This window comes from Aegilops tauschii, chromosome 2 (genome assembly GCF_002575655.3).
Source record: "Aegilops tauschii subsp. strangulata cultivar AL8/78 chromosome 2, Aet v6.0, whole genome shotgun sequence".
Classification (NCBI taxonomy): Eukaryota; Viridiplantae; Streptophyta; class Magnoliopsida; order Poales; family Poaceae; genus Aegilops; species Aegilops tauschii.
In genome coordinates this window covers 213,021,262-213,036,429 of record NC_053036.3, presented here as the reverse complement: position 1 = coordinate 213,036,429, position 15,168 = coordinate 213,021,262, and the positions used below count along the sequence as shown (strand labels likewise).

At 46.5% G+C, this 15,168-nt stretch overlaps 1 protein-coding gene across 1 annotated transcript; it reads left to right on the top strand.

Moving 5' to 3' along the window:
* The first annotated feature begins 3,287 nt into the window (after positions 1-3,287).
* On the top strand, positions 3,288-9,187 carry LOC109776850 (uncharacterized). Its single transcript, XM_020335518.4, has 8 exons — positions 3,288-4,547; positions 5,896-6,008; positions 6,318-6,377; positions 6,504-7,130; positions 7,677-7,959; positions 8,025-8,172; positions 8,649-8,736; positions 8,838-9,187. The coding sequence occupies exons 1-8, from the start codon at positions 3,711-3,713 to the stop codon at positions 8,953-8,955; spliced, it is 2,274 nt and encodes a 757-aa protein (XP_020191107.1). The 5' UTR covers positions 3,288-3,710; the 3' UTR covers positions 8,956-9,187.
* Positions 9,188-15,168: the final 5,981 nt, after the last annotated feature.

Genomic DNA, 15,168 nt, shown 5'->3' with positions numbered 1-15,168 from the left:
TTGAACTAGGTATGAAGATACCGACGATCGCATCTCGGGCAAGTAACATACCGATGACAAAGGGAATAAAGTATGTTGTTATGCGGTTTGACCGATAAAGATCTTCGTAGAATATGTAGGAGCCAATATGAGCATCTAGGTTCCGCTATTGGTTATTGACCGGAGATGTGTCTCGGTCATGTCTACATAGTTCTCGAACCCGTAGGGTCCGCACGCTTAACGTTCGATGACGGTTTGTATTATGAGTTATGTGATTTGATGACCGAAGTTTGTTCAGAGTCCCGGATGAGATCACGGACATGGTGAGGAATCTCGAAATGGTCAAGAGGTAAAGATTGAAATATTGGAAGGTAGTATTCGGACACCGGAAGGGTTCCGGAGTGCATTGGGTACATAGCGGAGTACCGGAGGGGTTACCGGAACCCCCCGAGGAAAGGTATGGGCCTTATGGGCCATAGGAGGGAGGCTAACCAGCCCACAAGGGGCTGGTGCGCCCCCCACAAGGGAGGAAGCCAAATTGGACTTGGGAAGGGGGCGCCACCCCCCTTTCCTTCTCCTACTCCCTCTCCTTCCCCTTTTCCCCCTCCGGTAAAAGGAAAAAATGGTGGGGCCGAATCCTACTAGGACTGGAGTCCCAGTAGGACTCCCCTCTCCCTGGTGCGCCCCTTGTTGGCCGGCCTCCTCCTCCCCTCCTTTATATACGGGGGCAGGGGGCATCCCAAAGGCACAACAGACAATCTCTTAGCCATGTGCGGTGCCCCCTCCACAGTTACCCACCTCGGTCATATCGTCGTAATGCTTAGGCGAAGCCCTGCGCCAATAACTTCATCATCACCGTCGCCATGCCATCGTGCTGATGGAACTCTCCCTCGGCCTCAACTGGATCAAGAGCTCGAGGGACGTCATCGAGCTGAACGTGTGCTGAACGCGGAGGTGCCGTACGTTCGGTGCTTGGATCGGTTGGATCGCGAAGACGTTCGACTACATCAACTGCGTTACTAAACACTTCCGCTTTCAGTCTACGAGGGTACGTGGACACACTCTCCCCGCTCGTTGCTATGCATCTCCTAGATAGATCTTGCATGATCGTAGGTAAATTTTTGAAATACTGCGTTCCCCAACAGGTGCACCAACCAGGGAGGAGGGATCCTCCTTCAACTAGTTTCGCCCTTGGCTTGTGAGGGGCGCCACACCTTTATTGGTCCCAACAGGCTAGACGATGATGGATGTCATCACACCGAGAGGGCCCTAAAAATATCCTTTCATCGCCGGAGGAGTAAATCCCAATCTCGAGCTATCTAGTCGCTCGTCATACGTTTTCGGTGAGCCCGTAAGTTGCCGTTATGATCACCCTGTTACGGATGGCGTTGATACAACCCCAAAGTTGACCATTCGGTATGGAGTGACTTGATACTCTCATGGTCTAATGGATCATATATATGTTAACACCTGTGTTATGGACTATAGACTTCATAAGATGTAATATTTAAGTATAACATACTAGTTGGGTCAATTCAACACGAGTGTTCTTCCAACATCGTGCTCTCAATATTGCCGGCATTATTATTACACTTAACTAAGCCCGTGATTAGGAAAACAACACCATCATGCAATACTTGTCACAGAGGCAAAACCAGGAATCTTATTTTACCGTTTATAACTATACACATGCTCATGAGTTTCATCTGAATCACATTTTCGAGAACCATAACAGTTATAGCATAGAATATAAATATTAATTATAAACCTGAAAATACATAACACTTAAATGTTATTATCTCTAAGACATGTCTCCAACACACAGTGTATTTATAGATTCATATTATGTAAAGTGCAGCGCTAACTATGATGTTCTAGGTAAACCCAACAACAAATGAACGCGATGCAGTGAGCGCGTGATTCGCCTCCCCTTTGTCTACCACTTTGGTGGTTGGTGGCAGAGAGAATGAATCCCGACGCCTTGGGTCCGGCTAGTATTTTAGGTTAGATTTTTTAATCCTCGTGATGGGTGGCACATGGACATGTGGTGATGCTTTTTCTTGAAGTTAGTCTTTCAGCCTTCAATCCTTTTCATGTTCATTCATCTAGACGGAATTGACGAAGCTCCAACAGATTTATGCCGTCTCCTTGTTGGCACTTGGACATGTGGTGATGCTTTTTCTTAGAGTTTTTCGTTGTTCCTGCCGGATGCCCGAGATCTGGTGCCGGGCACTTTGAATCAATTTTGGAGTTTAATGACAACAAGTGTGACTAAAGTGAGCTGATCCTTAGATGCCGTGCACGAAGACTTTCTCGCTATCGTCGACAAGATCATGTCGGCTTCACGAAGTGGCAACAGGGGCGCCTTTTTATTACGTTTATTTATGACGCTTCGTACTTTTATAAACTTGTATAATAGCAGAAAATGTTCCGCTATACATAGAATGCTATTTTTTTTGTTGGGGGGGGGGGGGGGGGGGGGGAGAATGTTGGTAGAATATACAGCACGTAGACATCATCGTTGTTGTTGTTGGGCTCGAGACGTCGTGGGTCGCGAGCAGCCGAGCACATGTCTTGTATCGGCAAAGCCTAGCTTGAAGCTTAGTCAACTGCTCCGTACTAGTAGTCCAGATTTTCAGCGATATGGCGTTCCTCCCTTGAAGTCCATGCATTTACAGGCGAATTTCAGGGTTTAACTGGTCGTGGTCGTGGATACGCCACACCAGGAGGTGGACAAGTTGATGGTCTCGCCTGGCGGATTTAGTCAGAGCAGAGTAGAGTAGATAGTTTACCGCACCTCGCTTTGATTATGAGATGGAAACGGAAAACGCCATCATGTGGATTCACTCGTACCACGTCGTGGAGTAATAAGTCTCTTATATTCTTTTTTTTGAGTAGTATAAGTCTCTTATATATAGGGCTATAATATAAAGAACCTGTGAGAAGCACGCGTGGATAACGGTCGACGTGTCACGTACGTTGTGAACCGCAGATTCACACGCATAGATAAGCGTCGGACAGAGCAGAGCAGTGCAGAGAAGGCAGCTCGCAGTTGGGAGACAGACAAGACTTTATAACCTTTTGGGAATAATAATACTGATAATTAATTAAAACCGAGAAAAATGCCCCAAAAGGGAGCTGAAGTCGGCATGTAGCTGAGGAGAGGAGGGGTCGGAGTCGGAAGGAGCACCCGGCATGCGCAGCCTGTATGCAATCGCAATTGCAAAGCAAGCACATTGTGTGAGAAAGCAACGTGTAGCGCGACGCATGCAGCACCTAACGAGACGAGACCAACACCGGCGCGGGCGGGGCAGGGACGACGACTCGGGCGCACGTCACATGGCACATGGCAGGGAGGGCAACCACCGTGGCCCGAAACGGGAAAGGGTGCGAGGTGGAATGGCGCCGAAACCACGCCCGCCCGCGCTAACGCCGTAACGGCACCTTCTTCCCTCCCCCGCCTCCTCCGCCTAAATTTAGGAGCAAACTCTCGTCTCCCCCGCCATTCTGCTCTGCTCTGTGGCTCTGTGCTCCCTTGCGCAACGGCTCATTCCAATCCCCTCTCTCTCTCCTTGCGCCGGAGCGGAAAATAGCATAGCAAAACGGAACCGCAATCGCAGGATCGCAGGAAGCGTGGAGCTTCTCTTCCTCTTGTCTCCTTATATTCACCACCGCACACGCGTCCTCCCGCCACCACTGCCCATTCTTAGCCTGCCCCGACCCTTCTCCCCATGGCCTCTTCCCTGGCCGCCATGCCCCACGACTCCGCGCCATGGAGGGACCCCTCCACCTCCACCTCCACCTCCAGGCACCGGCGCTTCTTCAACGTCAACGTCCTCATACCGCCGCCGCGCCACTCCTTCTCCGACGCCGCCGCCGCCGCGCCCGCCGCGCCCGCCGAGCCCACGCCCAGGCGCAGGCGGATTATATTGGAGCGCTGGGCGGCCGCCGCCGCCGCCGCCACGGCCTCCGAGCCGCCGCCTCCCGCCGATGCGCGCCGCCGCGACAGGGAGGCCGAGCTCTCCGCGCTCGCCTCGGCCACGCGCCCCGTCGCCGCCCGCGCCGCCGTTTTCCGTGCGCCCTCGCCGGCGCCGTCCGACGCCTCCTCCACGACCACCGCCGGGCCGGACCTGCCGCCGTCGGGCCCGCGGGCGTCCTCGCTCATCCAGCGCTGGCGCGAGATCGAGGCCGTGGGTCCCGTCACGCCCCGCGCCTCCGGCGACGTCACCTCTGAATCCGATGGCTCGCCACGCGGCCGCGTCGGATGCATCGTCAAGAAGCTCAGCGGGGCTGCCTCGCTGCCGGAGGAGGACCTGGACGCCGCCAATAACGAGCTCCCGCTCTCGCAGTCCGCGCCCCCGTCGCCGACCCAGCTGCGCAACGCAGTCGAGTCGCTCGCCGTTCATATCAAGGGCACTCGGCTGCCCAAGCTGGTGGTCAGGACGGTACGCGGGCGCCGCGCAGTGGAGGAACTTGTCGCTCGGATGGCACATCGCCGCAGGCGAGAGCTCGCCGCGCTCGCCGAGCGACACGCCGTCTCTCGGTTCGCGCATAAAGGCAGGATCCAGGTAAACTCGTATTCCATAAAAAAATTCACGTTGCATAATGCATTATACTAGCATTAGACAAAAATATCTCCATCAACCATGAATCGAGGTTCTGCTTTATATACATTGATGATCAGTGACGCATTTTTTTTAGTATCGTTTTGGAAACATTATTTAAGACGACCCAAGAAGTGTGAGTTGTTGGTTTTAGACCCGCAAGGATGGGGCCGGAGAACTGTTTGGTAGATCGGTTTCCCAACTGGCATTGCTGATCAATGGCATGTGCAAACTCCATAATCATGCTTTATTTCGGCTCAACCAAAAATAGACGGGAGTGGTCTAAAAACTTGACAGCCCCTTACATGTTATAAAGTGACCATCAAACTAGTTAGTGATCTTATTTGTGACTCTGGTGAATAGTCGCAAAAGCTCGACCAAAAGATCCGATAATCTGTGGAAACTCTAGTACCCTATAGCCGCTCATGACCTTTGCAGATCTGTTTGTATGTCATTATGAATGAGAAAGGTTAACATACGTAGTAGTACTTTCAATGGCAGTAATATGCAACTAATTTGCTGGTGACAGTGGAGCAACGTTCAGTACAGTTTTTAGAACGGAGGCGCTTGCCGGCCTTAGAATGAGGCCCTTACGTTCAGTACAGTAGGATGGACGTTTCAATGGCAGACTGATTGAGGTTATGGCTTGGATCCCTGAAAAAGGGGGCTATAGCTTGCACCCCTCAAAAGAAAAAGAAAAAGAGTTGTGGCTTGTCATATCTGATGGATGAGATGTCACGAGTGAATATCATCTCTGGTTTGTATCATGTGGAGATTGTGGATGCTGCACAGTTGTGGCCAACAAGCCAAACAAACCATACCACATGACTTCACAGGTTACTTGCTATAGCATGTACCAGGGACATAAATATGAGTAATGGCTGGGCAGTTTAGTTGTGCAAAGTACAACGCAAATTTCAATTCTTCTTAATGGCATCGCCTTTTAGGTTGTGTTTTTTTTTCTGCCATACCTTCAGTTACTTGAAACTTTTTTGTTTTTCCTTTACTCCAACTCCAGCCAATATTGATGTGCGGTGGTACCTAGGAAAAATGAACTTTTAACTGGACAAGGCAGTGACAGCGTGGTTGTGAACAATTGCCATCCTTGAAAGCTGTTCTTGTTTGCAGAAATATGGTGCATGAATTCATTGATTAACAGAGTTCCCTCCCTCCACATATTCCTGGCATTAGCAACTAACTTAAATAAAGATTCTTTTTTTTTTCTTTCATTATTCCTTCCTCCGTCCTTTTGAAGCATGTTTATGCAATCACCACTGCTTCTCATCTTAAACTGTTCTTTGATATCCTGCAGTCCATGCTTCGTCTAAAGCTGCTGCGTCACGGAGATGCTATTAACGATGAAGTGTGGAATCTACTAAGACCGGTTAGGCCACACCCACCAAAATGCAGACCTGAGGCATCGAGGTATTAGCACAATTTTTTTTATTGGTACTCCCTCCGTAAAGAAATATAAGAGCGTTTATAGATCACTAAAGTAGTGATCTAAATGTTCTTATATTTCTTTACAGAGGGAGTACATAAGATGGCTTGAGGCAATTTTGGTGGATAAAAAGGATTTCTGAATTATTTTTTTAACTGCAGTAACTTCTAGTACATGTTTGTCTTCCTGGTCTTTTCTTAGAATGTCACAACACATATTTAAGTCTGTAGTATGCTCTTGATGATGCGTAGTAAAAGAACTTACATGTCATGTCTGCAATTTCTGATGGACAGAGACGATAGCAGCAAGACAGATTCACAAGATGCAAATGAATGTAGTCTGCAAGATAATAGGTAAACTACTGTTTCAAATAGCTTAGATGGAGAAGTTGGGTTTGTCCTTGGTCCTATCTATTTAGTAATTGCTTTCCGCCTACTCTCACGTATGCCTAAAGCAATACTTGTTTTCACGAAGTGCAGGGCTGATGAACAACATAGTGATGATAGAAATCCATCTGCGGCGAAGTCTACTGGGCTAGCAATTGAGAGCCTTGTTAACTCCGACGGTTCAGGAAATCGACAATATGATGAGAAGATAGACACAAAGGGAAATCAATGTCAGGAAGATCGTGTAAACTTGGTAAACTCGTGTGTTCACAATCAAGAAAGTTCTAAAGCTTCAAGCTTTCCAAGGTACGATGATCATCGTGTTGTCTACGATAATCAATATATGGATGATATCTCCCCAAGTACCATAAGCACATCGTGTGAACTCCAAGAAACTCCTTCATCAAGAGGTGAACTCCAAGAAACTCCTTCATCAAGAGGAGACATTTTACGAGAAGAAGACAACCAAAGTCTGAATGGTTCTTGGGACGAGAGAGCACTATGGATGAGCAGTCTTGGTTGGCCCGCACCAGTAGATTCCATGAGTCCGGACAGCTGGCATCAGGGCACAATTGGTGATATGGAGAATCATAATCAGATTGAATTTAATGATCGGCCTTGGATAGACTCCCCCAACTCATGGAGATCATTGCATATTGCCACACAAGCAGACTGTCGAGATTTGTCTGGCAATGCTGATATTTGTAATCTTCTTGAGAGGTAATTTCCCTCTAATTCCCAGTATATGTTTTGCACATCTCCACCTGCGCAGCTAGATGCACTTAGGTTCACTCCAGCAGAACTTTTTTTTATGAAGACATACTGAGATGCAAGTGTTCCGTAAAACTTGGCTAGCCTACCAATAAAAAACCACTAAAGCTTAAACAAGCTTAAAGGCATTTTTTATTAGAAGAGATCACCAAGAAGGCGTAAAATACAACACCACAAGAATGGCTGCGACCAAAAACCAAATCAAACAAAAACTACTCCCCCCGTCCCATAATGTAAGACGTCTTACATTATGGGACGCAGAGAGTAGAAGGAAAGACAAATAAACTGCCAGGCTATCCTAACAAAATGACAAGAGAAACAATAAAACAAATAGGCTAAACAAGCTTGAACATTAGACATGTTATATATACCGCATTATCACCTTTTTAAACAAGGTTAACGCATATGCCCCCTTGCAGGTGGCAATCAGAGTCAATAATGAGCGTTCCCTATTTTTATTTTGTCAACTGTGACATATTTGTTTCTTCCATGCAGCAAAAAGGTCTCAAAGTCCCTTGATAGTGATTTTAGCAATAAAATGAACCATCTCCTGAGAGCAATTCTGCAGAAGCAAAGACAACAACACATGATTGATGAATTTGGGGGTTACTATCCAGAACACTTATACTGGCAACAGAATGATGAACCCCGGAATGAAGATCAGGTGGCATCTGCACCGTGTTCATTAGCACCTGTCTCCCATGTCACAGCCCACCACCAAGAGAATTGGCAGCACTCATCATTTGAACATCAACAACATGAAAATCAAAATTTGCTTGTGAGTCAGCTGCTGTTCAATGTCAATTGTGGAAAGACATATTCTTACTATGTTGTCTGTTACAGGAAATGGAGGTCAGGGTAAGAAGCGAAATGGCCCAGATTCATCATGAAATATATGAACTACGTAAGTTGGCGGAAACTTGTATTGCATCCCAAGTAAAGATGCAGCATTCCATTAAAGAAGAGGTGTGCAGCGCACTTCGCGAAGCTGGTGAGTTGCAACAAAAGTTTTTTTTATGTCTGTGCCTCTTCTATATCTGGTCCTGTTCGGCATAAAATAGGATGAAGTTGAAGTTTCTTTTTTATTTGGAAAAGAATTTTGCATTGAAGGCAATATGTCTGGTGACATGTGAGCTAGTTTTGCTTAAAAGGCTAGCCAGATGAAATCTTGAAAAAAAGGACCACAGCTACTTTCGAGTGGCACTGTTTGGAAAAGAGTCACTCTGGTCTTCTAAGCAACACAATATATTCTGTTCTTCTTGGGCTGGACCACTCTCTTGGCATTATATATACGTGTGACCCTGCTTAAATCTTGGCGTGTCAGGTTTTGTAATTCAGTCTGTTGAGTACCATCTGAACTTGGATTTGTTTTCCGTTTACCACTACCCCACAGTAGCTCATTGACATTTTAGTTCTACTCATAATCATCAATGTTTTTTCTTAAGCCTGATGCAATCTTTTGAACAGGGTTGATGCCAAGCAAGCCTGACATAACAGCAAAAAAGGGCACGTGCTGCATCTGCCATGAGATGCAAGTTGACTCTTTACTTTACAGGTAATAATGATTTGCAGGAACACATACATTATGTACTTTTGACTCACTTTAACCTTGAATTGTTGTGTGGAGTCTTGCTAACCGAGTTGATGTTCATTCAGGTGTGGCCATATGTGCACCTGCTTCAACTGTGCTGATCAGCTGAAATCGAGCAGCGGGAGTTGCCCAATCTGTCAATCTCCTATCGACGATGTTGTTCGGGCTCACCTGAATTTTTGAGACTTAGGATTTAGGAAGATGAAAGAAAAAAAGCCGACACTCCCAGCTTTAGAAGTGGAGTTCGTGAAGCCCTGGTTTTGAGGAGGCTTCTTGCCTTTTGTTAACCACTAAAAACTATAGGAGCTAGGTTTTCTCGAGAAAATGTAAATATGTTTTGTGCAACTGCGACATGTATTGACTGGGAAGCAAACATAGATCTAATCAAAATGCTGGTCTTGTTTCTTTTGATTCCTGTTTCGGTTTATGTACGTACCATTTTTGGTTTTGTTCTTTGAGAGAACGCAAAAGCCTCGCGTCTTGATTCTGTAGAAGAAGAGGCTCAGTGAGAGAGTGGCATCGATCTGTACAAGCATAGATCACAACGCACTCGATTTGGAGAAATATAGGCCCAACTTCTTCATCCTTTGCAGCGGCATGGTTCTCGGCCGCAGCATTGTGCGACACGGGCTCATCACCGCGCATCTCTGGTCGTGGCACGGGCCGCCATCCTTGCATCATCGGCATCGGCGCAAGCGTCCTTTGCCGCAGCCATGGTCACACCATGTAGTAGTGTGTGACAGCACTCCCAGCAATGCTAGGCCGCCGGTCACTGTCCACTGCTCGCAGCATCACTAGAGGCTGATGCAGCACCCCGTACTCCAGCTTGCAGCAAGTGCCCGTACCACTTGCAACACCTAGTGTATTCGTTTGCGGTAGCCATCATCGTCGCTTGCAGCATAGCAGGAGCCAGCGTTCAGTTTTAGTAGCGCAGTAGCAAAGCAGGCAGCCCCTCAGAGTTCGATGATTAGTGACGGTCATGGTCCGACAACATATAGATGGAAGCATAGTTTAAAAAACAGGACCGGAAAAAATTGAAACCAGGGATCCCAACAGTTCTCTAAGCTCAGCAGAGCATTCAAGCAATCGAACAGAAAAAAACTGGTCGAACTCGGCGGGTTTTTGTAAAATCCGATGAACCGGGCGGTTTCAAGAAAACCTAGTGTTTTTGGAGAAGCCCCTCGATCCACTCGATTTCGTGCGCAGAAGCTGGGGGTAGAATTGGAAGAGAGAAAAAAGCCCTCGCTTCCCTCGATTTTGTGCAGGACCCCCATCCGTCGCCACCTCTCTGGCCTGGCACCGCCGCCACCCTTGCCTGGCGCCTTGGTGCAGCGAAACTGCCTTCGTCTCTCCCTCAGTCCCTCTCCACCCCAGTCCCTTATTGTGAGCAGCACCAGGCCACCAGCCCCCGCGGCCACTCCCGCCGTCGCGCCCGCCACAGTCTCTGTTGATTGTTTGATGCCGGGGAGAGGGCACGCCGCCGCCTGGTCACCCGTCCTACGCAGCTCCGACGCCCCATTCAAATTGACGACCAGGCCAGGCCTCCCTCCAGTTGTCTCCCCTCATGGCGGCCTCACTTCCAGACCTCCCGCCGACCTCCACTCGGCTACTCTGTGATGTTGAGTGCTGCTATTTACTAATTGCTATCTGAAAATTGAAATTGTGAATCATTGATGTTGGTTTGATGTTGCTTGCTGCTATTCACTGTACAGGCTAATTGCTACAGCACTACTTATGTTGATGTTGCTCTATTGCTTGACTTGCTAATTGCTACTCCCTCCGTTCCATAATATAAGAGCATTTTTGACACTACAATACTAAATTACTACGTTAGAGCTAGTGATTATCATGTATATGAATCAGATATTAACATGTAGTTCTGGTTACTCTATCAAGTGAGTACACATTTTGTTTCTATTGATTGGTGTATTTATTAATAAAATGGATATTATTTTATTGCTTAGAAAACCGACAATCGAACCGATGACCCGACGGTCCGGCCGATAAAAATCCGAACCGACAGCCTTGCTGGTTTGATTACCAGTTCAGTTTTTTAAACTATATGGAAGAGGTGAGAGACGTGAGCGAGGTTTGAGAGGGGGCTAAGGCTAACTAGACGAGAGATATTCGGGGAAGGGGATGGTGAATGTGTGGACGAAAGCATCGGTTGGCTAGATAAGGAGCAGTGGAGTGTCCAGTAGGGCCCAGGGGGCATGTGTCGAATGCTCAAGGTGTATGGAATATGCCCCGGAGGTAATAATACATGTTATTTATTTCCACATTTGTAAGTAATGTTTATTTTCCGTGGTATAATTGTAATGGTTCTTGAATATGGGATTTGGATAAAAACTCATTTGCATGTGTGGAAACATAAACACATAATATGTTCCTAGTCATGTCTCCAAGACTAGCTCGTTGTTGCATGATGATCCCGTTTTACTGGTCAATGGGCATTGTTAAAGTAACAAGGATGCTGGCAATAAAGAGAGTACGTTGTTATGGGAACAATGGTGTTGAATAGACTCAACCGAGGTGTCAACGTATACTCACTTTCTTGGACTATGAGAGTATCGAGTACCTTCATGCTGGATGGTGTGCTTGGGGTTCGTCAAACATTACCCATAACAGGGTGATTATAGTGACAACTTTCGGGTACATCGAATGTGTCAAGGGACTTGTTAGCTCAAGATGGATTTTGCTCCTACGACGATGTAGAGATATTCTTCAGGCCCTCTTGGTATTTCGGTATCCATCATCGTTTGGCTAGACACAACGTGATACGATCACAGGGATGTTGGAATACAGAAACAAGAAAAAGAATAAAATCGGTAGTGTGATCAATTTATTGCTTCATACGGAGACCAAAAGTCTCGCCTTGGGTTTGTTAAAAATCACAAAGCAAAGGAAATGGTGCATGGGAACAAAAGGTTCGCTCGATAACTATTCATGTAAGTGTGAGAGTCAATATGGATGCCCAGATCCCACTATTGGTTATTGACCGGAAGGAGTTCATGGTCATAGCTGCACTTATCGAACCTGTGGGGTCACACGCTTAAGGTTCACCAGTTTATTGAGTATTGCAAGTGTTGGGAGCGTGATAGAAATTCAACAAAAAAGTTTTGGGAAGACCTAAAAAGTTTTGGAGAGAATACCAGAAGTGTTTCGGAGAAAACCAAAGAGTTTTTGGAAAACCCAGGAAAGCCTCGGAGGACCCAAATTGACACCGGAAGATCCAAGAAGGTTTTGGAATATTCTGGAACCTTTCAGAATGTTCTAGAGGGTGTCGTGGGATGGTGCCTTGGCTATGTCCAAGTGGAGGCAGCCGCATGGGCTATAGGCCCAATAGTGGGGTGCCTCCCTTGGAGGCCAAGCCTCCTTTGGCGGCTAGGATTTGGCAAAAGCTCAAGACTCTACAACGCATCTCATCTTGCTTGAAGGCTGCCCCATCTCTCTCTTTCTTTCTCACACGAAAAAGTTTTGTACATCGTTAGGTTGCTCCACCTACACCTCTGTTTCTCCGATAGTCTCTCGTCTGGATGGTGAAGCCTTGCTGGATTGGTGACCTCATACACGTGGATACTAATAGTGAAAGTGCAACTAATCCCCGGGTGGTTTTGGTAATTCATAACAACATATAGCTCATTGAACTAATATCCATTCAAGTTGAATATTTCAGAAAGTTCAATGATTGGCATGGCATGGGCTAGAGATGTGGACCCCTCAAAATGCTAAGGACAAATATTGGCAAAAGCTCAAGACTCTACATTTCTATTTTAGTGATCCAAGATCACATTGAGTCCATAGGAAAATCCAATACTATTAAAAGGGGATGAGGTGTTGCTTCATGATCTACTTGCTCAAAGTGCTTAGTGATATGCTCCAAAGCCCTAAACCACTTTCTCAAATTCAAATATTCCTAAACCTAAAGTCAAACTCGGCCCCACCGATTTGTTCTATCCGGCGCCACCGAGTTGTTTTGACATAGCCATAGCTAGAAACCCTAATCAGTTCGGTCTCACCTATAGGGATTTCGGTCTCACCGAGATGGGATTGCAAACTCTCTGTTTCCCTTCGTAAAGTTTCGGTCTTACCGAAATGAGCGATCGGTCCCACCGAGTTCGCAATGCAAACTCTCTGTTTCCCTTTCGTAACGTTTTGGTCTCACCAAAGTGAGCGATCGGTCCCACCGAGTTTGCCTGACCAATTCTCTGTTTACTCATTGCTGAAATCGGTCTCACCGAGTTCATGCAATCGGTCACACCGAGATGAGGTTTTGCCCTAACCCTAGCGCATCGGTCCCACCGAGTTGATCATGTCAGTCCCATCGAGAATCCTAACGTTCACATTTTGAACCAAATCGCTCTCACCATGTTCACCTATCCGGTCTGACCGAGTTGGGTCAAATGTGTGTAACTGATAGATTTTGTGTGGAGGCTATATATACCCCTCCACCCCCTTCTCAATTCAAGAAGGAGCCATCAGAACGTGCCTACACTTCCACTACTCATTTTCTGAGAGAGAACCACCTACTCATGTGTTGAGACCAAGACATTCCAATCCAACCACAAGAATCTTGATCTCTAGCCTTCCCCAAGTTGCTTTCCACTCAAATCATCTTTCCACCATAGCCAAATCTGTGAGAGAGAGTTGAGTGTTGGGGAGACTATCATTTGAAGCACAGGAGCAAGGAGTTCATCATCATCACACCATCTATTACCTTTTGGAGAGTGGTGTCTCCTAGATTGGTTAGGTGTCACTTGGGAGCCTCCGACAAGATTGTGGAGTTGAACCAAAGAGTTTGTAAGGGCAAGGAGATCGCCTACTTCGTGAAGATCTACCCAAGTGAGGCAAGTCCTTCGTGGGCGATGGCCATTGTGGGATAGACAAGGTTGCTTCTTCGTGGACCCTTCATGGGTGGAGCCCTCCGTGGACTCGTGCAACCGTTACCCTTTGTGGGTTGAAGTCTCCATCAACGTGGACGCACGATAGCACCACCTATCAGAACCACGCCAAAAATCTCCGTGTCTACATTGTGTTTGCCTTCTCCAAACCCTTCTCTTTACCTTCATATGCAATGTTTTACATTCCGTTGCTATACTCTTAGAATTGCATGTGTAGGTTGATTGCTTGACTTGTGCTAAGTTGCTAAAATCTGCCAAGACTTAAAATTGGGGAAAGGCTAGATTTTTATTTGGTCAAGTAGTCTAATCACCCCCTTTAGACCTACTTTCGATCCTACAAGTGGTATCAGATCTTTGGTCTTCATTTGCCTTGATTTCCATAGCTTTGGTGATCATAACCTTGGTTTCACAATGATGACCCACAAGTATAGGGGATCTATCGTAGTCCTTTCGATAAGTAAGAGTGTCGAACCCAACAAGGAGTAGAAGGAAATGATAAGCAGTTTTCAGTAAGGTATTCTCTGCAAGCACTGAAATTATAGGTAACAGATAGTTTTGTGATAAGGAAATTTGTAACGGGTAACAAGCAATAAAAGTAAACAAGGTGCAGCAAGGTGACCCAATCCTTTTTGTAGCAAAGGACAAGCCTGGACAAACTCTTATATAAAGAAAAGCGCTCCCGAGGACACATGGGAATTATCGTCAAGCTAGTTTTCATCATGCTCATATGATTCGCGTTCGTTACTTTGATAATTTGATATGTGGGTGGACCGGTGCTTGGGTACTGCCCTTCCTTGGACAAGCATCCCACTTATGATTAACCCCTCTCGCAAGCATCCGCAACTATGAAAGAAGAATTAAGGTAAACCTAACCATAGCATGAAACATGTGGATCCCAATCAGCCCCTTACGAAGCAATGCATAAACTAGGGTTTAAGCTTCTGTCACTCTAGCAACCCATCATCTACTTATTACTTCCCAATGCCTTCCTCTAGGCCCAAACAATGGTGAAGTGTCATGTAGTCGATGTTGACATAACACCACTAGAGGAAAGACAACATACATCTCATCAAAATATTGAACGAATACCACATTCACATGACTACTTATAACAAGACTTCTCCCATGTCCTCAGGAACAAACGTAACTACTCACAAATCATATTCATATTCATAATCAGAGGGGTATTAATACGCATAAAGGATCTGAACATATGATCTTCCACCGAATAAACCAACTAGCATTAACTACAAGGAGTAATCAACACTACTAGCAACCCACAGATACCAATCTGAGGTTTTGAGACAAAGATCGGATACAAGAGATGAACTAGGGTTTGAGAGAAGATGGTGCTGGTGAAGATGTTGATGAAGATTGACCCCCTCCCGATGAGAGGATCGATGGTGTTGACGATGGTGACGATTTCCCCCTCCCGGAGGGATGTTTCCCCGACAGAACAGCTCCGCCGGAGCCCTAGATTGGTTTCGCCAAGTTC

Bases quoted from the DNA above. Each gene is read 5' to 3' on its own strand.
- LOC109776850 (XM_020335518.4), top strand. From the start codon at position 3,711: ATGGCCTCTTCCCTGGCCGCCATGCCCCACGACTCCGCGCCATGGAGG. The intron at 7,960-8,024 runs GTGAGTCAGCTG...TGTCTGTTACAG, and splicing joins ATGAAAATCAAAATTTGCTT to GAAATGGAGGTCAGGGTAAG. The intron at 8,173-8,648 runs GTGAGTTGCAAC...TCTTTTGAACAG, and splicing joins CAGCGCACTTCGCGAAGCTG to GGTTGATGCCAAGCAAGCCT.